This window comes from Lissotriton vulgaris, chromosome 2_1 (genome assembly GCF_964263255.1).
Source record: "Lissotriton vulgaris chromosome 2_1, aLisVul1.2, whole genome shotgun sequence".
Classification (NCBI taxonomy): domain Eukaryota; kingdom Metazoa; phylum Chordata; class Amphibia; order Caudata; family Salamandridae; genus Lissotriton; species Lissotriton vulgaris.
Window position 1 is genome coordinate 2,075,560,470 of NC_141687.1, and position 25,182 is coordinate 2,075,585,651.

At 44.1% G+C, this 25,182-nt stretch overlaps 1 protein-coding gene across 1 annotated transcript in view; it reads right to left on the reverse strand.

Annotated features, from left to right (window-relative positions):
• GNB5 (G protein subunit beta 5) overlaps positions 1 to 25,182 on the reverse strand; it is a 360,042-nt gene that overhangs the window by 257,546 nt on the left and 77,314 nt on the right. Inside the window, exon 2 of the mRNA XM_086958304.1 lies at positions 11,305 to 11,416. Within this exon, the coding sequence (XP_086814430.1) occupies positions 11,305 to 11,416 (112 nt within the window). The remainder of the gene's footprint in view (positions 1 to 11,304; positions 11,417 to 25,182) is intronic.

Below are 25,182 nucleotides of genomic sequence, written 5' to 3' on the forward strand. Positions count from 1 at the left end.
ATTTTGTAGTTATGTAATTAGAAGCAGTAATACCCTTTGTATATTTTCCCCACGATTTAGATCGAAATGAGAGTTCCTAAAACACAGAAGCTAAAGTATCTTATCCGCTAAAACGACCAAACTTATCATGGAGACACCATTAAAACACATGCTAACCAAGTTCCCCACACAAAAAAAACTAAGAAGATTAGCCCAGAATGGCACACACACAAAAGAAGGCACCTACATTTCCCTGGATAAGGAGGGAACTTTCCACACCAACATACTTGAACACATGAGAACAGACATACAAACAAAATCCACAGGTCAAAAGAAAGATAAATGAGAGGTATTATTAGAACTATGGGCCATCTTCAAAGAAGCCCAGATCAACAGTACTGCACTACAGATAACAAACAAGGCGTCTGCACCTCCCCCACCATACACAGATATGTAGGTGCTCTTGTCTACTCTCCCCATACTAGGATACTCTAGTTTGCCAGTTGAAGAAGTCGGCACCCCCGCACACAGAACAGCAAGCGGTTAGGCACATACTTGAGAGATCAACAGTCTCAGCAAGCCTGATAGTGACAGAGCAACCCCAGTCCAGTGCAAGGGCTACCAGTAGTTTCCCCCATTGTCTGTCGCACCTGACACAAAGAACCGCAGTGGTGAGGAGAACACGCACCCTCACTGATTTCGGTGGACAAACCCGAGTGACAGGGACATTTGTGGTTGTTCTAGACAGTGATAGAGCTAGTCAGAATGAGGAAGGGGCCCCCAGTCCCCCCGGATCCGATGACAAGGGTGGAGCTACAGGACTTGCTCATGCAGCCGAGGAAACAACGGAGAGCAAATTTGAGGGCAAAGCCTGACTGAAAAGAATGGCACCTAGCTCAGAGTGAAGGAGCCAACCTAGACGGGATGTGGAAGAAAGGCGAGAGCTAAGGAGGGAAATAGAAAGATCTTGCACACAGGAAGCAAGCAAGAAAACAGACAGAACCCCCCCCCCCCACACACACACACACATCAGGAGAACAGGGCTAGGAACTGATTGGGGAACGGTGAAGGTTAGAGTTAGATGAGAGGCTTCTGGCTGGGATCCAAGCCTCACCAAATTTTCAACGAAGGAGAGAGGCTGACAGGGCAATAGGAGACCAAGGTAGCCTGGTGCCGCCCCAACCAAGACATAGGAAAAATAGAATGGTCCCTTTACACGTGTACAAGGGGAGCAGCGAGGAAGTCGTAGGCTCTCTACCAGACCTCATGAGGTAGCAAGACTAGCCCTTAAGGAGATAGTGGACAGAGAGGAAGGCAAACTTTTGCACAGCCATTCTGTCACCTGCTAGCCCAATGGACAAAGGGAAAAGACCAGTATGACAGACCTTGGCCGAAGGAGAATCGTTCGAACCAGAGGATATGGCCATAGCAGACGACTGCTTCTGGCATGGAGAAGGAGATCCCGAGTGGAACTTCCCCTACATGCAGGAATGCCACAAATTATGGGAACACTGTGTTAGAGAGAAACCAGTCAAGTTACCAAAAGTAAAAATGAGCCCGATGCTACAGAAGGGCACGTCAAGGACCATCTGTGTGCCGTGGGCTCAAATGGAAGGGTTAAGTACAAAGTTACCACCATTGCTGGCTGGAGCAGGGAAACGGATCTCATGCTTTGAGAAAACACTGCGCAAATAAACCTAGTGCTACGCGATTTCAAAAGTCTTCTAAGTAGTCTTACCAGAAAGAAGATTAACACAGTGTTTGCCTGAGCTCGCATCCCAGCAATTATGCTGATAAACACTGAGCATGATGGGCAACATTCAATTCATACAAGCACCGATTATAGACGGCCGTGAGGGAGATGTTTCCTGATCGCCGTGGCGTAGGAGAGCTAATGACAGAGACTATGAAGCCAGGGGATACAATAATAGATTTTTTTGATAGGATGACGGAACGATGGGGAAAAGAGCATGTGGACTGACAAGGGCTCACATGTTGCATTCTTTTACAAATTTCTCGAAAAGGAGCTACTTACCGAGATACAAAGCAGATTGGACAGTGTGGTTGCGTTAGACACCAAGCCCTGGCAGGAGATAGAAACCCATATATTGCATTACCACAAAAAGAAGCAAGAGAAGGATAGAGAAAAACAGGAGCAAGCTCAGGATGAAACTGCTAAATTGGTCCAACACAAATGAAAAAAGACTGCCCTCGAGGGGGCCCTTCAAATGGCACCAGTCTTAAACGGGGCTCCACCGCAAAACACTGGAGGGTTCCAACCTAGCTATAGCTGCAGAGGCCAGGGAGGTTGGCACCAACCAGATCCTAGGGAATGCTACTGTTGCCACAGGATGGGCCACATGGCAGACAAATGCCAGTCAAAATCATACCACGAACAGAGATCATTGAGCTAGGGTCAGCCACCACAAAGTCCTCATCCACAGAACCAAGCCCAGGGAAATCCGAAGACACCTTACATTCAGCAGTAGGGAAGCCGGTCACCGTTGCACCCCTACAACAGGTATCAGGTAGTTGGACAAACACGTGGCAACAGCAACTACAGGCGGGGAACCCAGCCCAACAGAGGCCAGACTCACAGCCTGGGCAGGGAGGGATAACTGACTGGGGAGATAATGCCTTCACACAAACACAGAGTCCAAATGCCCAGTAAGATAAAACCCCAGAGTAAAATACACCCATTCACCCACATCCCAAAAATGAAGTGTACTAAAGTCAAAAGAAGGACCAATGAGACAACGTTGGGAATACAAACTTTAACTTGCATCTGGGGTTTCAGGGCCGTTTTATGTGCTCTGCCTATTGGGTATTCTCACTAAAGTTTGCCATTAAGGTCACCTGCCGGAGCCAAGACCCCACTTTGCTGCTAATCTGCCAGGGCGGGTTGGCTGGCCACACCCCAGGGGGAGGGCAGTTTGATGAGGAGGCAGGAGGTTCCCAGACCAAGCACTTAAAAGCATGTCCCCAGGTTTCTGCATCCAAAATCAATAGGGATGGGTTCCAATTACCAAATCAAATGTCCACATTTTTCGTCAGTTGGGCCGGAACTCATGTTTCCTTCTTGCCGTGAAGTTCCAACAGGGTCCCCAAACAATAGAAGACTCCGATCAAAGGGAGGCTCCCTTTCAGTTCTTAAACAAAGCTGTCCTCAAGTAAAGGGATCCAGGAATCCCGTACACCTGGGATAGTGATGATTCCATAACCTTCACAACAACATATACACAAGAGCCAATAAGTTGCAAGGTGCTGAGTCGGTCGAGAGGTTTGTCAGGTTAGCCAGACATCCTGCAGTTGCGGGGAAGTCCCGGTCCAGTCATCATCCCTAGGCATTGTTTGGCATGGGTTCTTGGCCTTGGCCCTGGGCTCCCCACATTCAAATGGTCTTGCTGATGTTTTCTTTTCTTTCCTTCAGGTTTTTCAATTCTCATAAGTTTGGTCACCATGCTATACCCCTTCCAAATAGGGACAGGAGCAAACCCGTTAGTTAGAAGTCCAGAGCCACAAGCCAGAAACCATTGATCCAAACACAACTGAGCAGACCTTGTCTGAGGGGGTGGAGCATGCTTGGGAGAGGAGAGACCGCAAAGTCTGTCACAGCTCCAGGCGAGAGTAGAACGCAGAATGTGCTCACCTCTGTATCAGGCTTAGCAATTAACCAATGTACCAGGCCTCACATACACCATCCCAGAGAAAGCAGTAAGCCCCGACCTTGGACACCACAAGACGTCACAATCAGGGATACATGGGGGCCACTGAACGACTTTCTGAACCCCTAAGACTCATGATAAGTGAAATAGCAGATCTAGGGAAATGCCCAAAAAACAACAAAAGTAGCCTAAAAGAAGTCTATGGAGAAAGGGTCGAACTGAGATATCTGGTGCCACCAGGGAGGCGCATGTTGCATGCCACATCCAAAGACACATGTGATCTCAATGCACGTTGCAACCACCAACACTTAACAGTGACAAGCCCCCTCCTCTTACAGTCCTGCTCACGTGTAGGTTGAAAGGAACCAATGGCGCCCTCATGCACACAACAGGAAGACAGTGTCTCAGAAAACTGGCAGCGCCCATAATATCCTAGATAACAACTGATATGAGGCCTCCCTATGATCACAATAACACTCCATAAAACTCTAATCCAAGCTCCCAGCTAAGTACGAAGACTCATAAAATAGAATAATTTCCCTGATTACCCATAAGCCACCTTTAAGCTTTAACCATTAAAAAGATACCACAATCGGCGCCACCTTCCAGTGCCTCACAAAAAATTGCTTAAATAAAGTGTGGAGACCACACCCCTGAGGAAAATACAGGAACCTGAAAGAAAAGATCATTAGCAATGGCACACATGCAATGTTTTTCTGAATTAGTAGATGAACCATGGTCTTATCTAAACGGGCTACAATCGAACCTCCAAGTGCACCATCTTTTCAGCTGCCAAGTGTGTGTATTAAACTTACAATCTGCACTGTGAACTTTTTGATCAATCTGAAAACACCCGATAATCAGGAGGACCACAGACATCTCCCCTGGACCCATATCAAAGACCTGCAATGTTAAATTACACGTTATGTATTTTTGAACTTCTATGTTCCCTCTGTCTACTTTGGGTGCTGCCGCACCTATTCACTGCTAAAGAACCACCTGGTCAAATGGAGTCTGTACAGAAGCAATCACAGTGCTTGCGTAGGGATCTCTCCCATGTCACTTAAAATTACACCAACCCAAACACTAGCACTACACAATACCCTTTTACACAACACATGGTATCAACACACGAAGGCCGTGAGCTCTTAGACATCAGAAAGGTTGTGTTACATCTGTTCGCTGATACCGCATGCAGTAGGTGAAGATAGACTTTACTGTCCCAAGAGGTAGACCCTGATAAAGCAAAGTGCCTTCTCCACTCATACCTATGCAGGATCAGGGCCAAAATCCGCCCAACAAGGTAGAACCCCACACAGTAGTTGTGAATCTGACCTGTTACGAGACAAACCCAATAACTCTATCCCTTTTCACAGAGACTAGCGATATTCAAACTGAGCTAGACAGGACACGCAGCAAGGGCACCATAGAGAAGGGTATTGTTCGGAGGTCGCAAACCCCTAACTCAATGCACAACCACATCCGCTCCTAACTCCATTTGTGGTCTAAAGGTGGCCCTTAGCGTATCTGGGTCAGTCTTCTTTAACAGCAGGTGGACTTCTGACATGGAGTTCCTGTGTTGGGCCATTCAGCTCAATAATATGAAGGTAAATGGGTCTAGTAGGGGAGGGTTGAGTGAAAGCATAGACATCCCATGTCAAGAGGTGGGTGGTTACACTTGGCCAGTAGGGAAGGGGCAACCCCTAATTGAATGGAAACTTACACTGTATTCCTTATGTTTCAGAGGTAAAGTAACGCTTCCACTGGGCACAAATGAAAACTTTTGCATAATCCTGCACACTTCAGATTTGAAATGGGGCCCCTCCACTCAGATGGATATATACTGGCAGTGGGACAAGTTTGATTATACTCAGCTCATCCCTGGATGATGCGGACTCAGTTCTCTGGTAGCCATTAGCACCCCTACTGTGGTCTTTCGCGAAAAAGAACTATCGGTCTTGTAACAGCACCCGCTAAGGAAGAAGCCAACCTTTCTGCATCAGACTTGTGAAAAAAGAACTGCAGATTTTTGTGGCTGGGCTCAGTACAAGGACATTCTAGAAGAATTTAGACTTCACGCGACTCACAAGTAATGGCGGGAGGGTCCATACCCTTCATCACCGCACATACAAAAGCTAATGCCCGGTGGCTCCAAATCACCAGACGGGCAATGCTGAAAATCATGAGCAGCACTGAGCTCGGCCTTATTCAATCAAGGGAGAGCTGAGAGCAATCCGCCTCATGGTAATGAAGCATCAGTATGTGTTAGACTCGATGACAGTTATGAAAGGGAGCGATGTGTGCCACGATTGGTGCGCCCTGCTGCACATTTATCCCAGGGAATGACCTGGATAATGGAACAGTGGCTCTTGCCATCCAAGCACTGCACTGTTTACATAGAGACATGCGTGAGGCGAAAGGTGTCCCTGAGCAGGAGTGGTTCTCGAAATGGTTATCCCGGCTCCCCTGGTGGCTTTCTGGAGTGTGCATGTCATTGTTGCCGGTTTTCATCATGTTTTTGTGTGTGTGTGTGTGTGTGGCTCCATGCATTAGGGGATTTCCTGCTGTACCTCAAATTAGGTAGAATGCAAGTAACTAGGAAAGTAGTAACTGTCAAAACTGAAAAACAACAGTCCCCCAATAAAGAAACTGTCATGAAGTATGGGTGAGATAGTGTAGTTAAAAATTTAACTGGAGGGGGGAATGTTAATATTGAAAAAGTTGATGTCAATATGAATAATGATGCATTCATGTATAAAAACAAAATTGCATTTTTATTGACGAACATGCCCATTGTGAACCCCATCTCAGAAGTACGTAATCAGGCAGGCCCTGAGACCCAGGCCGGCGGTCACTGATTGACAGATCACAGGTGAAGTGGCATGTAGTAGCAGGCAAATGTGCAAACAGGAAATCCCAGAACAATCCTGCAGATAGGTGTAGTGACACAACAATGGTCCATGGAAATTGGCACCAATAAAGCACACATGGCCAGAGGGGTGCGCGCGTTTCCAAAACATCATAAAGTCAGATGCAACATGAAGTTAGCAACACTTAGCCAATCAGGACACAGCACACACAGTACATGCAGTGATCATGTGCTTCCCATGCCAGACATCTGGACATCTTACTACCTGGCCGCCTTGTGTCCACGCAAGCGTGAAGTCCACCTGGATTCCTCATCCAATACCATAATTTATGGCTCCAAAGACAGAAGTTCACATTCCTTACCAAAAAAGGATAGCCTGAACAATGTCATTGCATTCAATGAACTGCATAAAAGTCTATTTTAGACAGATTGTAAATTGAGACAGCCCTAAGACATTATGCCTGTGACTGTGCATCTGGCTGCATTGTTTAATTAAATGAACGGTTCCTGTTTTGCCAAATGCCTCTTGTCTTTTGGTTTTCAAGGTACTTCATGTTCAAACAACAAAATAATGCAATGTAGAGGCCATCTTGGAAGTGTAAAAATATACTACCAAGGTGGCAACCGCTTTGAGTCACTGCACGTTGCTTTAAAAATATACTTTCAAGATGGCCACCACTTTATGTCATGGCTTATTGCACCACATTGCTTCATGTGACCAACAGAATTGACGAGTCAGAGTGCTGCACATAAGGTTAGTGCATTGTGATGCATACTTCATATCACCCAAAAGTTGCGGCATTGTAAACTGCATAGGCCCAAGAGAGTAGCAATAACAACTATTCTGGAAAATTCACATCTATTTAAGGACAAGTAATTAGAGACAGTGCTCAAATCTTTGGAAATTGCCATGGCATTGATGGGTAGCACATCCAAGCATTGGCAAACCACGAAAAGCACATGAAAGTCAATGACTGAAAGGGACTAAAACAATTCAGACTGTTTCTGTACATCTTCTTGTAATTTTCTGAGGAACTGATGGCATGAGGACATCGAAAACGGTCTAGACAGAACTCTGCTTTCATAAGGTGTGCTGATAGGGACGTGCCTACATATACCAAACCGTAGGAAAAGTGTATAATGCCTGTAAAATAGAATTCTTCTACATGAACAATTTTCTATGAATAGAAGTGTGTGCATGTGCCTAGTGGTTTTTAAGATATGTCTTCTAAGACATGGATAGGTGTATCAATACAGGCATTATATGGCTGATCTCGTTTACTGCTCACATGTGGACATTGCATTATACTTTTAAGGAGCGTACAATTTTTTCAAAACAAAATATCAGAGCTGATGCTCTGATATTTAGATAAATACTAAAAGCTTTAAATACTAAGGCCTAGATGTAGGTAATTTTATTTTACCACTTCTTAAATACTGAATTTTACCGATTCGGTATTTAAGAAGTGGGAAAATAGAGGGGGGGGGGGGGGATGTAGGTATTACATAATCGGTAAATACCGAATCGTTAAGATTCGGCATTTACCGATTCTGTAAATACCGATTCGGTAATGCCCATTGATTCCTATGGGCATTGAAGCCCATAGGAATCAATGGGCATTACCGAATCGGTATTTACCGATTCGGTAAATACCGATTCCAGCAAGGGTGCAGGGGGTGTCACTTTGACACCCTCTAGCACCCCAAATACAGACATGTGTGCCATGTGGCACACAGACATGCCCTAAGGGCATGTCTGTCTGGCATAGGTGTGCATGCACACATGTGCATACACACCTGGATTCGGTATTTTACCACCCAATTGGTTTGGGTGGTAAAATACCGACTCTTAAGGGCCTGTGGCACTGTAAAGTATGCCACCTACCGAATGGGTAATTTTACCGAATCGGTAAATATACCGATTCTGTATTTTTCAGCCCCCTACATCTGAAAACCCTAATACTGGTAGGAAACGGCCGAAATCGGCCATTTCCGACCGGTATTAGGGCTCCTACATCTGGCCCTAAGAGTACAATGTATCAAAGGACTCAACATAGAACAAACTAAGGTCATTTATAATATATACAGGGTAACTGGAACAGGGCACTTGTTATAGATGTAACACCCTACCTCAGCTCCTTGACCCGATATCAGACAAACGGCCTGCCCATAAGTGGGAAGCCCCTTCGCAGGATAGTAAATACTTACTGAAAGTGCTTAACATATTGATCATAAAATGTTCCAACACTGATGTATTTCCCTAAGTTCCTCAACATTACTATAGCATTTAATTTGCAATTGACTAAACCACATGATGTTTGCAGCTGAACTCTAAAACATTGAGCCTGTGGGGGTACCCTCAGGGTATGACATGCATAGCTGATTGGTGGGATTGACTGTGCCCTCTCGTGTACAGGTGCATCTGTCCTTCTCAGACAAGGTGCAAGGATGTCTATGCATACTCTACATTGAGGCATCAACTTAGAGAGTTTCAGGCTAACATCACCCGGACCTACCCCATTGATTCATTGATTTTCAAAACTGAACTTTGCAGCTAATTCCATTAGATTTGCAAATAAATTGCTGGTATGTTTTATCCGGTGGTAAACATAGTACTGCCAGCAACTATTTAACAGAACAGAATGAGAAGCATGTTAACTCAGTGGCAGTGAATGACTAGCTGCATACATTGCAGTAGAACAGTGAGTGAAAATGTTTAACACATTGTTGCTTATCTCTGTGTCTCTGTGCCAAAGTACTCATGGATGCATATTTTTTAAAGAAATGAGAGCTCCATTTATATTCAATTTACAGTAGCTATTTCAATCACTTTACTGCTCAAAACATGAACCTATTAGAGCTTGAACACTAATGACAAGGCTTGCACGTGCAACACGGCGGACACAGAGTTCAAACTGAATCACATACATCACAACAACAGGAAAGTTGCGATTTACAAAGACCCATAGAAGAGGAACCAATAATTCAATGTATTTCAGCACCACCGGCTCAAGTCCGACTCGAGTTTGATTTGACCAATCAAATATTCCAGAGTAAAAGTGCTTTTATTAAACTCTGTGGGAGGCTCAGAGCATTCACAACCGACTCTATCGAGCACGTGTGCTGGAAAGAAATAGAAGCTCAAAGAGAGAATAAAATACAAGGTTAATGGGGCTGATATTTAGCACAGGGTACAGAGAATCTTTCCACTCAAGAAATGTGTAACTCCGGCATGGGGAAACTGGCCCTCACAGAGCATTTAACCTGTCAACAAAACTCCTGCCTAACATAACAGATGAAAACAGCTTATTACAAAGATGTAGTATGCCTGGACAGTGATTAAGTCATATGGTACCCGGAAACCTCAGGACTATTTATCAGCTCACTTCTCAACCATTTTAAAAAATCGATTCATGAATTTACACTTTGGTATGTAGGAAACAGAGGATCTGAGCCCCTCTTGGGAAGACCAGCACCAAAATCAAGGCAGCCAATTGTGCAACTACAAACACGAATCCCTATCACATATTCTCTGTGCATGTCCGAAGTTATTAAAAAACAGAAAGATACTTTTGAAAGAAATACTAATTAATGTGAACATACAAACATGCAGAGTAGCTGTAATGGTTAGGTGGGTATTCGATTCCACTGGTCTGCAGGGGGGTAAAATGTATAAATAAGTATCTATAGGAATTTGATCAAGTTCCGGAAGAAAATCAAGTAATCTAATACACAGTTTTTATGAAGAAGATGGATTTTATGATGAGGACGATTGTTAGGGTTGCAGCACTTTATGGACAATATAATCTGGTCTTGATTTTATTAAGTGTAGAACAATGAACAACGATTTTTATACTTGTTACTAACGTTTTTCAGCGGACGGTTTAAGTAATTTAAATGAAATTATACGGTGTAATTGTTTTAAAAGACCGAACATTTGAATAAACTCGACTTGACTTGACTAAAAAAATGTATTTCGGCAGGTGATGCCCCAACATCGGAAACTGATGCACATCCCTTTGTGGCTCTTCAGAGGCATCACTTGACAGAGTCAATCAGTCGGACTTCTTCAAGGGTCTGGGCAATGGCTCAGTGACCCCCAGTGCAACTACCATTGTCACCAAGCAGACCGCTTGTGTTCTCGGGTTTCTTTGAGGTTGGTCTGAACTCATACACTCTGATTAGGGAGTCTTTGTCACCTACGTTTTGGGTCTCTGTCTTTTAGGTTTGCCAGAGTTGTGGAAGGGAATATTATTCGTTGCTGGGTGGGAGGCGTGATGCAGAACATGAGCAGTCGTTTCTTGCAGAGGTAGGTGCATGAACCCTCCTGGTTGTTTTTCCAGGACGTGCTTCTGCGCTTCTTAAAAGTATTTGAACTGATGTAGCAACTGCATCATCCACAGCGATGCCTTTGTTTTTCTCCAGCACCGCCGTCACTTGAAGCAGAACCCAAAGCTGTTCCCAACCTGTCCGTGCCCCGTTCCCCATTGCTGCTGCATTCCCGGCCCCTGGCAGCGGTCACACCCCTCCACTGTCAGATAACCCCATGGCCTCCAGTCTCGCTTCTGTCGATTTCTGGGCATCTCTATCATTACAGGATTCTGGTCCCTCCTGCATTTTCCATACCCCGCCCCTCTTTGGTCCAGCTTTTCCTAATACATCCCCAACACCACGACCGCTGCTTGTCATAGGTGACACAGGGGGGGCACGCACTTTTCATCTCCCCCCACCTCCTCCTGCTGCTGCATGCAGCTCTCGCATCCCCCTCCAGCCCCTTTCCCATGTACTCACGCTCCACGTCATGCAGCTTGGCCCTCTCCTCCTCCAGCTTGCCCTTCAGGCTGTCGGCCTCGGTCTTCAGCGAGGCCAGGGTCTCGTTCTCGTGCAGCCCCTCGGTCGCCATCTTTGCAGAGAAGGAGAGAGAGATGGAGAGAGAAGGGGTGAGCAGGACTCCGGGAGAGCAGTGCAGCGCCGCCGCGCTTTACCGGGGATGGCGATGCAGCCACCCCTGCTCGGCTGAAGGATGGGAGTGACGGCTCCTCCCGCCCGCCCCTGGGTGACGTCATGGGCAGAGAATGACAGGCAGCGTGCAGCTGCAGGGCACAGAGGAGCATCTCTCAGAGCATCCATGGAAATTCATTCACTAGGGGACATTGCAGGAATACCAAAGTGTGCCACAAGATGCGCGTGCTTTGTAAGTGCTGCAAGCAATTTCTGTAACAGCTGCAAAAACAGAATCAGCCCCTAGAACATCACAGCTATCTCACGTGCCTCAGAGCAGTCCAGGCATCTCCCTCGCCTCCAAGTTCCCCAGGATCTGCCCGACAGCATGCAATCATATGTAAATTGCAAGCCTCAAAGTACCACATCTCAAGTAATTCCGGGTACTCCGACAAGCCGAATGTACCTCTTCTCACCTCAAGATGCTCACCTGCTCTAAAGGATCCGGTATGAATCCCTTATAATGCACTCACCCTGTCACAAGAGCCAATCTTAGCCTTCATCACACACAAAACACTCCGTCCATCTATAGGCCGGTACCTCACCAGCCTCAATGCAAATTCATAGCATGCCATCTGAAGCACTTCCGCTGCTACATGACAGCCACCAGCCAGCCATGTCCAAGGTATATCATTAGCCTAAGAACATCAGAGACACATGGCATGTCCCATTGTAGTCCACTCCAGACACCCCACTATTCACAAAGTATTCCTTCCTAAGCATGTCAACATTCAAAAAGCATCAAATCGCTAGCACATCACCTGACTTAAAGATGGCCAGTCAACTGCCTTGAAAGGCCCAGCCCAGCTATCACAGTGCTGCAGCTGCTTTGTCATCCCAGGCCCCCTAGTGCCCCCAAAACAGTATCCTATTCTAGTCACCTGACAAGCCACAAAGTATTGCATTGCATCCATGGAATCAGCCTCAAATCATCCCACACCAGGCATAACAACAAACCCAGAGCATCTAATCTAAAGATTTAGACTACTTCAAGGTGACCCATTTCAGGCACCTTTTCTATGGTAGAGCATAAATAACACACATCTCTTAAAGCATCCAACCACACACATCTCAACTACATAGCGTGGCTCTCAGTACATTCAGTGTCAGAGAGACTAGGGCAAAAAGTGTAAAAGAAAGAAAAAGCAGCCCTTCTCCATCCATGTATCCCAGTATCCACCAGGACCACCCAACCCTGATTCAATTTAGAAAAGAGCTGAAGCTTTACTTGTTTTTTTTTTTTTTTTATAATTTTTTATTGAGCATGTTCGAAATATACATTATTTATCATATGTTACAGTATAGATGTTATAAAACAAAGAGAACATTTTCATAATATAAGAACGCATGTAGGTTGAAGATAAAAATTAAATACAAATGCTAGTACAAATTCCAATTTAGATTGTGGCAAATATAATGATAACTGAAAAGAAAATAGCTACAAAAGGAACAAGCAATATATAGTATAAACTCATTTTCAATTCACAATTCTATATAATAGTGACATCTATTTCAAGCTAGTCTAAATAATTTTTTTAGACTCAGACCCTTTGTTGTTCGTACCAATTAGCCACTGAGGACCAGACCAGTTCCCCATTAGCTCTAGATTTTTTCCCTCTAGTTTTATATATAGCTATTTCTTGTTTATATGTTGCTAAAAGTCTATTGATCCATCCCTGAAATGTGGGAGCCTCAGTATCCTTCCAGCGGGCTGCTAAAATGATTCTGTATATGGCGGTACATATGTAGGTTGTGTAGATTTCTGAGTTACTAAGTTCTAGGAAGCTATCAAAACCTAATAAGAACAATGTTAATGAGGTTTGGATCTCGTGGCCAAAGATCTCGGTCCAATATTTGACTATACTTTCCTTTAGTTGTTCCAGTTTGGGGCAGTCGTAAAACATGTGTATTAAGTTTGCGGGGCCAAGTGCACATCTGGGGCATTTATCATGGCTAATCTTACCCCATGAGAATAGTTTGAAAGGTGTGTAGTATAAATTACAGACCGTTTTATAGATTTGGGCTTTTAAATTACTTGCTAGTATAACTTTAGAAGAGAGTTGTAACACCATGTCTAGGTCAACATTAGAATTGTTTACTTTATTAGCCCAGCTATTTTCTAATTTTTCTAGATCATCTGGGTGGTTGTTTAAGAGGATCCCATAGATATCGCTTATTCTAACTGATACTTTTTGCATCAGGTCTAGGAGTGGTATCGACTGTAGCTCCATATTTGTAAAGTATTGTCTTAGTGTTGTGGAGATTTGGATACATTTTAGGTAATCTGCGGGATGGATCTGGTATTTGAGACGTAACTCATCGAAGGTTGTTCTACCATCTGGATTTAGGAAATCGCCAATAGTGATAATACCTAAGTTTTCCCATCGTTTAGTAATGTTGTCATTAAGGTATTGGGGGATTATCGAACTGTGCCATAGGGGTGTGTATTTTGTGTATTTGGGAATTATTAGTATTTTAGTGATACCAGTCCAGATTTTAAAAGCATCTATAACTATTTTAAATTTAATCTTTTTATAGTATGAGGGCTCAATTTGTCTTAGCAGTAGTCCTCTAGCTGTACTTCCTAATGTCAGTTCGTAGATAGAAGGGATACTGTGTAGGGATCTATTTTGATCTGGACCTTTGGGTGCGATTAAAAAAGACATTTGTTGTAAAATAGCAGCCCACATATAATAGGTTAAATTTGGCACTGCTAGTCCACCTCGAGCTGTCGGTAGTGCTAGCTTGGATGTGGCTCTTCTTGTCTTCCCATAACTCCAGATAAACGATGTTATTGCTTGGTCTATCTTCTTCATATACGCATTGTTAATTAAAATAGGAATTGCTCGAAATAGGTAGAGTAGTTTTGGAAATATTGTCATTTTTACGTAATTGCTTCTGCCGATTATGGATAGATGGAGGTTATTGACTCTGAGTAGATCCCTTTTTATTTTTGTAATTAAGGGGTCATAGTTTAGCATGATAATATCGTTAGTATTAGGCGAAATGTTTACTCCTAAATATTTCGCGTTTTCCACTCTGTATTGACTTGTATATGATGTGTTATCGGTGCATACTACCATCGTTTTATCTTGATTTAAAGAATAGCCTGAATAACGACCAAATATTTTAGTGATTACTTCTACTTCATCTAAGGCCTCAGTAGGATTAGTTGTTAAAATCGCTACGTCATCGGCATAGGCAAGGATTTTAGTATTGTATATGTCGGTTTTTATTGGTATTATCGCTGGTGATGTTAATAATTTGATGATTAAGGGATTAATATATAATGCAAATAAAAGTGGTGAGCACGGACACCCTTGTCGCGTGCCTCTCTGAATGTTTATACTTTCGGATTCGCTACCGCCTGTCAAGATTTTGGCTTTTGGGTCTACATATAGGGCTTTTACTGACTTTATGAACCCCAGGCCGATGTTATTAAGGGCTAGTAGCTCCCAAAGAAACTGCCAGGAGACCCGGTCAAAAGCCTTTTCAGCATCTAATAAAATCAAAGACATTTGACCTTTCTGTATTTTCATTATATCAAAGAGCGTTATTACTCGGCGTATATGGTCAGTGGTGCTTTTGCCTGGTATAAACCCGTGTTGCCAGGCAGACACTAGTTATTCAATGTACTTGCCAAGACGGTTAGCAAAAATTTTTGCATAGGTTTTAGAGTCTGAATTAATCAGCGAAATCGGCCTGTATGATGTTGTTAATTCAGGGGGTTTGTCCTTTTTCTTAAAAACAGCTATATTTGTTTGTTTCCATGACTCTGGAGGTTTTCCATGCCATTGGATACCTAAGAATAGATCATGAAGAAATGGAGTTATTATTTATTTATTTATTTATTTAGTGTGTTTTGGTATCGCGCACAGCTACCCCAACGGGGTGTCCCGGCGCTCCTGAATAACTACATGCAGACCTTTGATGGTAAATTGAGGCAGAAGTAACTCAGCAGAACAGGTGAGTTTTGAGTGCTCGCCGGAAAGGTTGTTCATCTTTGATCAGCCGGATGGCAATAGGAAGTTTATTCCATAGGGCCGATGTCAACACTGGGAAAGTTTTCCCACCTGAGCGGGATTTCCTAAATCTAGGAACCGACAGGAAGTTTTTTGACGAGGAACGTAGGGTCCTGAAGTTATTATAAGGAATCAAACAGAAGACAGATATGCGGAGCCTTTACCCTGCATTGCCCGATGAGCTAGTACCAAAGCTTTAAATTCGGCCCTTTTTTGCAGTGGTAGCCAGTGGAGTTTGCGGCGGTGAGGGGTAATGTGCTCACGTAGGGGGAGACCGGTAACCAATCGTACCGCCGCATTCTGTACTGTCTGAAGGCGATGACTGAGCCCTACAGACAGGCCAGAATAGAGGGCATTGGCGTAGTCCAGGTGTGAAGTGATCAACGCCTGGACAACAATCTTCCTGGTGTTACTCGGCAGAAAGTGAATGAACTTTTTTATCATTCTAATCTTGGCTAGACAGGCAGTAGAGACTGTATGCACTTGATGATAAAAAGTAAGATTGGAGTCCCATCTCACTCCAAGATTCTTCACAGACTCTTTTGGGAGGGGGGGTACTTAAGTCGGTAGGCCACCAGATATTAGGGTCAAGTGGAGAAGGCTGGTGAAAAAAGAGAACCTCAGTTTTCCCAGCATTCAGTCTAAGAAAATTATTGTCCATCCAATGGGCAATAGTACGGATTTTTTAATGGATCAAAAGTTGAGGGAAAGATGTTATCAAATGAAAACATAAGCTGGATATCATCAGCATAGGAGGTGACCTTTATACCGGTTTGGGCGATGATATCGAAAAGTGGGGAAAAATAAACGTTAAATAAGAGGGGGCTCAGCGAGGAGCCTTGAGGGACTCCCCACCGAAGCGGACGACTTTCAGAAATGATTTTACCTAGTATTTTATATAGGTCTAGTGGTATCCTGTCGGGTCCTGCTGCTTTCCCTGCGGCTAATTCAGCTATTGCCAGCTCTACCTCTGTTCTAGTAATTTCTTTCTCCAGTTCTTTCCTTGTATCATCGTCAATAGTTTGTAGCATGTTGGTCTCGCTAAGCCAGCTAACTAAGAACTCTTTAGTTTCATCAGCCGTTTGTTCATCTACGTTCTGATATAGTTTTTGGTAATATTCCTTAAAACAGTTAGCAATTTCTTCCTGGATGGTATATTTGTGTCCGCCATAGTCAATACTTTGTATAGTGTTATAAGATTGAGTCTGTCGTGTTTTTAAGGCAAGATGTCTCCCAACGTTTTCCCCTATCTCGTATGACTTGTTTCGGAAAGCTTGAAGAGTTTCGGCGGCTTTAACAGTTAACTCATTATTTATCTCTGCCTTAAGTACTAGGATCTTTCTTAGGGTGTCCTCTGCCTGTTCACCATGATGTATTTGGTTGGCATATTTGTATTCTAGATGTATTAATTTGTTTGTCAGTTGATTATGAGTTTTCATTCGGTCTTTTTTACGGGTGGCAACAAATGCGGCAGTTTCCCCCCTTAGCGCAGCCTTAAAACTGTCCCATACGTTGAAACCTGATGCACTATATTGATTTACATCAAAAAATTCTTTGGTCCATTGGGCTATGTGTGTTATATAATCCTGACTGACTAATAGTTTCCTGTCGAATGTCCATTGTGTGTGGACCCGATTGTACCCAGGAACTTCCAGTGTAACATGTACAGAATTGTGGTCGGAAATTGTCTTCGGGTCTTTGAAGATCAGGGTATTCAGAGCGATATCTGGAGTTGCAAAGATGTAATCTATGCGAACATATTTCCTATGTGGATAGGAAAAATAAGTATATCCTGGATCTTTACTATTTTTTAACAGCCATATATCTTGAAGATTATGGGTCTGGATTAGATTTAGTACAGCTCTGAACACTCTGGGCTTCCGACCAGAGTAAGTGTATTGGTTCTGAAGGGACTGGGTTTGATTGAATGTTAGATTAAAATCGCCACAGAGAATCAGAGTACTTGGCTATGACACCAATTCTGATTCCAGATCAATATATAGTGCAGGGTCATCAAGATTAGGGCCATAAATAGAGCAAATTGTAATACCCAGATCTAATTGAGCAATGGCCCATCTTCCATGGTCATCAGCTTTTTTACGTACCGGACTACCTAATCTTGTTCTTGCTAAAATTGTAACTCCCCTAATTCTCGTGGTTTGAGTTGTTGTAATTAGTATGTTATAACCTGGTATTTTTAAATGGTTAATCTCTCCTATTGGAAAATGGGTTTCTTGTATACAAATGATATCCCAAGAGCTATGAGCTATTAGCTGGCAAAATTGGGCCCTCTTTCCTCTGTCATTTAGACCTGCCACATTCCAACATCCTATATTCAACCTACCCATTTGATTGTACTAGTTTGGAGCAGTATTCATCAATCAGCGTTCCTTCAGTAGTATCAAGTTTGCTCATTTTACATTTCTTTCCTCCCCCCCCTTCACCAAGTGCACCCAGTGCACCCTGGTTCCCGCCCCCAGCCCTCCTCTCTCCTCTCCAACCCCCCCTCCCCTTGACCACCCAAAAAAGGCATTGAGACTCCATAAGAGTCTGTAGTGATGGATTAGCATGTTCCAATCAGGACTATTGAAGCATGCATTCTTAAGTATATAAAACTAGAAATTACCAGAGAAAAGGAGAAGATTGTGATATAGATAGCAGTAGTGAAAAAAAAGAATAGAGAAAAGTATGGGAAAGTAGGGAAATCAATAATTAAGGATTGCGGATCAAATCTATTTTCAAATAAACCAGTTTATATTCGTAATTTTTGGGTTGCAGGAAAAAAAACAGTAGCCTAAGTCTACAGCGAGTCTGCGTCAAAACCTCTCCCCATCTTGTTCTCATATGTTTTCATATGTTCTTTCATAGGCTCTCTCAGTATTCCTTAGCTTTGACCTCGGATGTGAAAAATTTGGTTTGACCCATGTATATTACTTTTAGCTTTGCTGGATTGTTCAAGTATACTACTGCTTTCTTCTCTTGAAATGGTTTGATGAGTTGTCTGAGTCGCCACCTCCTTTCAACAGTCCAGTGACAAAAGTCGGGGTGTACAAAATATGATATTGAATGCAAGATGGCGGCGTCAGGTTAGACGCCGGTAGCAGCTCTGATCGGGACAGCGGAGCATGCCGAGATTAAACCAGAGACCACTACTCGGAATGAAATGAAAAATGAGATAAAATACTCAGACAAAGCTACTAATGTCTAGAGAGATACCGAGATGCAACTAATGCAGCCCTGTGACCTAAAGTTTGTACCTGCCGAGGACCTGCCTCCAACAAGGACGCCGCTTTCGCTTCTCGCTTCAGCAATCGGATTTGCTGTTCTCCGTCTGCTGATCGGCAATCACCGATCTGTGAGCGAGCTGCGCTCCTTATGGTGGCTTTGTTTCACGAACTCCGCGGAAATCGTAAACTCCGTGATTGATACGGATCCCAAGAGACCAGCAGCCTGTAGCAGTGTGCGGAGCTCGCTGCTACCAATGGCCCCAAAAAACGCTGCGGCGGTAGCCTCAGCGGCAGCTAAGACAAGGGCTGCATGCCAGGCGCTGCGAGACCAGGAGACGAGCAGGCAGCGTGGTGCTACACGTGGGGAAGCACAAGAAATACTTACAGAGACCACATTATCGGCGACGGAGAAAACGGTGGAGAAAACGCCAGCCCGGAGGGGGGTCACCTCCAGTAAAACACCACTAGCTTCCCAATCTGCCAAAAATGCACCATCAAATGTTACAACAGTGGTAACAATGTTTTGCGCTGCTAACCAGAGACTGGTGGTGAAAGAGTCACAGCAGAACACTGAAAAGCAGCATTCAGCTGCCCCCACGGAGGGGGGGCGCGATGTCAGTAATGACGGGAGATAAAAGGAGTAACACTGCTGCAACGAGAATAACGGGGCAGACGGGGCCCACGGCGCCACTATTGGTGGGAGACAATGGTACAACTGGACAGACGGGGGCTCAGAAAACACCAGTGATACAGCAGGAACAAAGACAAGAGACTGTGATTGAGACCGGTAGCACACCTGAAAGATCTGTTTCTACTGCCAGGCAGGTAAGCCAAATTACCCCTTCTGATTCTGCACTCCCCAGATCTGATATAATTAATCAGGGGGGCACTGATAACTCTAACAAAGAGATGGTGAATAAAAACTGCCTAGTAAGTCAAGAGGAGAGTTTTAACAATATTAATAATATCAATGAAACCAATGAGCCTGCTACCAAGAATGCTGATCGACATGAGGTTACAATCTTTTCCACTATATTGCCTGAAAGCAGTACTGGCAATAAGAACGCTAACCAGAGCTCTACTGCAAACCCACAAAGTGCCACGGAGACGCTAGTAGATTCCTCACCTGAGAGCTTATTAACCGGTATACAAACAGACTCACACACAGGCTTAAATCATGTCCCACAAGGTGGGGCCAACAAAGCGCCAGAGAAGGGAAAGGAGACAGAGATTGCAGAGGCCTTAGAAATATCAAAACCTGATACAGAATTACCACAGTTCAGCTCTGCAATAGATGAACACCCTATTGATGCTCTCGAGGTGTTTGAGACAGACAAAGACATAACCGATTTCTACTCTTTTTCTGAGGATATTAGCTGGTCTGGTGATACTGACGAACTAGATGACGCAGAAGATCTGGAGAACGACTCAGACTCCAATTTAAGTTCAGAATCTGAAACCAATCCTCCAAAAGAACAACGTGATAAAAAGAGAACTATATTAAAAAAGAAAAAAGCTGGACATCACGGTGCCAATGAATTATCATGGGACTACACTCCAACAGTCTTGGCACTGAATCAGAGTCATACTCCTGATCTAAGACCTCAGATACCACCTTCAGATCAAAATCTAAATAAAGAACCTCTTGAGGCATCTGGAACCACTCTAACACAAGTAATGGAGACAGTCTTGCAAGCTATAGCATCGCATCGAGAGGAAACTTCAAAAGAAAGTCGCAAAGCCCGAGCAGGGTTACAAAAGGTTCAAGGAGTGGTTCGTAAACTTTCTAAAACCATGGGTGCTTTCACAGAGAGATTAAACGACATAGAGGATCGCATTGTGGTTAATGAAACAGAAGCCGCAGCTACAAACGAACGAATCGAAGCCACCGAAGCACAGGTTCATGACATCAGATGGAAGCTTGAAGACTACGAAAATAGACTTCGCAGAAACAATCTACGAGTGCTGGGAATTCCGGAAAAAATGGAGGGCGAGGATTGCCGCACCTTTATAATCCAATTATTTCGTGATACCCTTCCTGAACTTAGCACCTGGGACTGGGGATACGAGGTGCAGAGAGCCCATCGGGTCCCATTATCCTTAAAACCTACGGCACCCACAGGTAAATACCCACGCGCAATCTTAGTGTACTTCGGAAATTTCTTGCTTCGACTAGCCATTGCGGAAAAGGTCACTCCAGATAAACACAGCTTTACTTGTTTGAAGAGAAACTGAACACGGCATAAGAACAGTTCACTCCTGCTGCCAGAACACAGCTTCCTCTGTAATCATTTGTTAACTGCAAATTGGTAAGTGTAGATTTGGGGTTTGGCTAGGTTTGCACCATTAAAAAGATGAGAGGGACCGCTTTGCACACAATAGGATTCTATTGTAAATCAAAGAAAACAGTTCATCCTTTGACAAACCATGTATTGTTTACGGCTTACATTTATCCAACATGCCACTCAATGCAAAACAAACACAGAAGGGGGAATATGATTATCAACTCAAAAATAATGTGCTAACACGCAGATATGGTAATAGAATTTGTACATTTCAGTTTATTAACATAATTTAAAACAATTTATCATAATAATACAGGTATCACTGGGCCTAACTTGGTCTTTGTAACCGGGCTGGGCTCTATTGCAGTTGGCCTGATTGGCATGACCAGATATCCACAGCTGGTGCTTTACGCCTTTTGGCGCTATTTTTTCCAAAAAGTTTAAAATTGAATGTCTGCGGTTCTATAAATTGGATTTTTTTTGTTTTTGTCTTGTTTTATTTACTACATTGCGCTCTATTTTTCTAACCTGGTATGGGATTTTTTTCACTGTTTTTTCACTGTTTTAATTTAAGTGTTGCAAAAATGCATTACACATTGCCTATAAGTTACACCTGACTGATGTGTGCCAAGCTACCAGGGTATTGAGCACCGGTTAATTTTGGTTTTGCTTGTGCCTTATGCTGACTAGGATTGAGGTTTCTGCTTGGCCAGGGCTCACACCCCAGTCAACCTGTAACCCAATATCTAGCCTACATCTATACATTCATACATATATATCCTGGGCATACTACATACCTGGACATCCTGACATAATCAGCTCTGTAAGCTTCACAAGGTTCTCAACATCTCAAGTCCCTCTTTGAATCCTGGATACTTTACTAGCATCCAGGGCTTCCAAGTAACTCACAAATGTCAATGTAGCTCAGGATCCTTAGAAGCATGTAGGCATAAATTGTACCTGACCATTCATTGAGATTTCAATCACCTGTTACCTCACCTTAGATCATTCCACTTTAGGCACAGCACGGGTTCACAGTGCATTTCCAGTAGAGCAGCAGCTTCAAAGAATTCCATTACAGGTAATCAATCAGCCTTAGAGCACCCAGACACTTCACACAGTACAACATCCTCAAGACATTTGTTAGATATTACACCCTTGGGTGGTAGTGCACCAAACACTTTGCCTTCACCCCTCCTGTTTTGCTAAATTTCTTTTTGAGCTCTGTGCACTTCACTACTGCTAACTAGTGTAAAAGTGTGAGTGCGCTCTCCCTAAAACATGGTACAATTGTCCTACAGATAACTGGTACATTTTTTTTTTAAACTTTATTTCCCAATTTTCAAACTGCATTACAGTAATTCATTCATAACAATGTCACAGTGTATCAATACCCAGGTTCATCGATCCCTCCCATCAAATATACAATGATAGCATGTCCAGTATACAACATATATTGAATATGCACAACAATAGTCCTATTTTTGTACCCTTAGAAACACAGTAATGGGCCCGGAGCTCTGGAGGATCTGCATGAGTGCAGGGGCCAAAGCACTTAGCCTATATGCACATACCTCTGGAATTCATATGGGAACACCTCAGTCAGTATCTGAGTTCGCCTTGCCATGTAGCAAAAGATATTTTTGGAGGGCCCCCCAAATGTCCCTTGGTTGGGAAGCCATGGGCAGCAGTTCAGCATACATGACACTTTGCTCCTGACAGTACATTAAATCTTCCATCCATTCCTTAAATTTCGGGGCTCGTCCCCCACCCCACCTGCATGCCACTCTCCGTTTAGCGAGCAATAAAGAGAGAGCTATGAACTTTCTAAGCTGTGTAGGTATTGGTGCCGTGTACCCCAGCAATGTAAGCAGTGGATCTCTGTTCAAGACACACCCAGTCATGTTATCCAATGCCGTCGGAACTTGCTCCCAATAGTCACGTACAGTTGGGCACTCCCACGCTAAGTGAAGAAATCCTGCTTCCGGCTGCTTGCACTTTTGGCACTTATCTGTATCAGCCAACTTGAACCGAAATTTAGTCATAGGCGTATAATATAATCTGTGCAAATATTTGTAATATATGACTCGCAGCCGACAGCTGGCCGATATCTGTGCCGTTTGTACACAACAGTATTGCCATTGGTCATCAGTAACCTCCGCCTTAAATCTTCAGCCCAATGCATAAGTGACCGACTGACTATCCCTGCTCTGTGTGTGCGGATGCAACTGTATAATACGGACACAAGGTGCTTCCCATCTGTGGACGCCAGCATTTGGTGTAGTGGTAAGAGGCATTCAGGTTCCTTGGGAAAATCAGGAAGAATAGACCGCATCCCTTGGCTAAGCCTTATATAGAGGAATACATCTAAAGGTGTAGTCTGCACTCCTTTTAGTAGTTGCTCCATTGAGCGAAACATCTCATCTTGGAATAGGTCTCCCCAAGTGGTTATATGGGCCCTCTTGCATAGTCCCTGGAAACCTGTCTCCTGTAACAATGATAGATCTGGGTGATACGACAACGGGAGTCTTGGGGAATAAAGGATAGGCATGTCCAATAATGTAGCTATCCGATGCCACGCATTCACCGTACCATTGACGGTAGTAGGCAGCGTCACCCGCATGGTGGCAGGATGATGCAGCACACCAGTCAGCGGCACTGGGTCAGCCAGCCAATCAGCCGCTGCTATTTGTGGCATATACCGAGGGGGGTGTATCCAATAGAAGGCATAATGTGCCTGTGCACTAAGAAAGTATAATTCAAAATCTGGGATGTGGAAACCCCCCTGCTTGTATGGCCTCGCCAGTAACGACCAACGAGTCTCGCCTGCTTCCCCCCATAATAACCATAGCAACTCAGAACGTAGCGTTTAAAAAAAGAAGGGACATTTAAGAATAGGTAAAGGAACTGAGGTAGCACAACCATCTCAATGAGGGAGGCCCTACCCTCACGTGATAGAGGCAATGATATCCAGCGAGTGATGCTGGCAGTAAGAAGCGTTATGGCCGTGCCATAATTGGCTCGTATGGTTTCCTCCCTGTCCCTAGTTACTGGTATGCCAAGGTACCTCTACTCCGTGTCGCACCATTCTAGTGGGAAATCAAGCAGGAACTGCCTCACCACTGTTGTAAGAGGGAAAACGTGGGATTTCCCCAGTTAATACCTATCCCGGATAGGTGGCCAAACTTTATAAAGTCTCGCAAAATGGGGTTAATATTCTGTTGTGGTTCTCTTATATATAGCGTAAGGCAGCATCAAAACGCTTTATGCTGATGTAATTGCCTCAGCCGACACACCAGGGGCTCAACCGTAATGGCAAAAAGAAGCGAGGACAACGGGTACCCCTAATGAGTGCCTCTGGAAATAACAAGGGGGTGAGATAGATGATCATTAATCAAGACCTTAGCCGTGGGACGGTGATACAGTAGTGCAATCCAAGACAAGTACCCCTCCGGGAACCCCATCCTCCGAAGCACCCCGAATAAATAATCCCACTCCACCGAGTCAAACGCCTTAGTGGCGTCTAAAAATACTGCGGCAAGCGGGAAGTCAGGTGCCACATTCTGGACCAGTGAAAATAAAGTCCTACGGTTATGGGAGGTGGCCCTACTAGGCGCAAACCCTGACTGGTCGGGTAGGACAAGTTTATCTAATAAGAGGGACAGCCTATTTTCTAAAACAGCCAATATTTTCGTGTCGCAGTTCATCAATGACAGTGGCCTATAGGAATCGCAGGACTCAGGGGCCTTCCCCGGCTTTAACAACGACATTACTATCGCCTCTTGCATCGAAGAGGGGAGTATACCCACCTCTAAAGACTCCTCATATACCTCCTTCAAAACTGGCACCATAATGTCAATGTACGCCTTATAGAATTCAGCGGGAAGGCCGTCTGAACCCGCTGCATTAAAGCCTCCCTAATTTCATCAATCACAAATGGAATGCTTAAAAACTACTGTTGCGTATCCCCAAGCCATCCGAGTGCCACATCCCCCATAAAGTCCCCCAGATCAAAAGTGCCCTGCCTCTGGGATGTGTAGAGCGCAGTGTAGTGCGCAGGGAATGCCTCCAATATGCGTGGCGAGTCACGACATGGTGGCGCACCTTGCACCTGTATTTCCAGCACATGTGTGC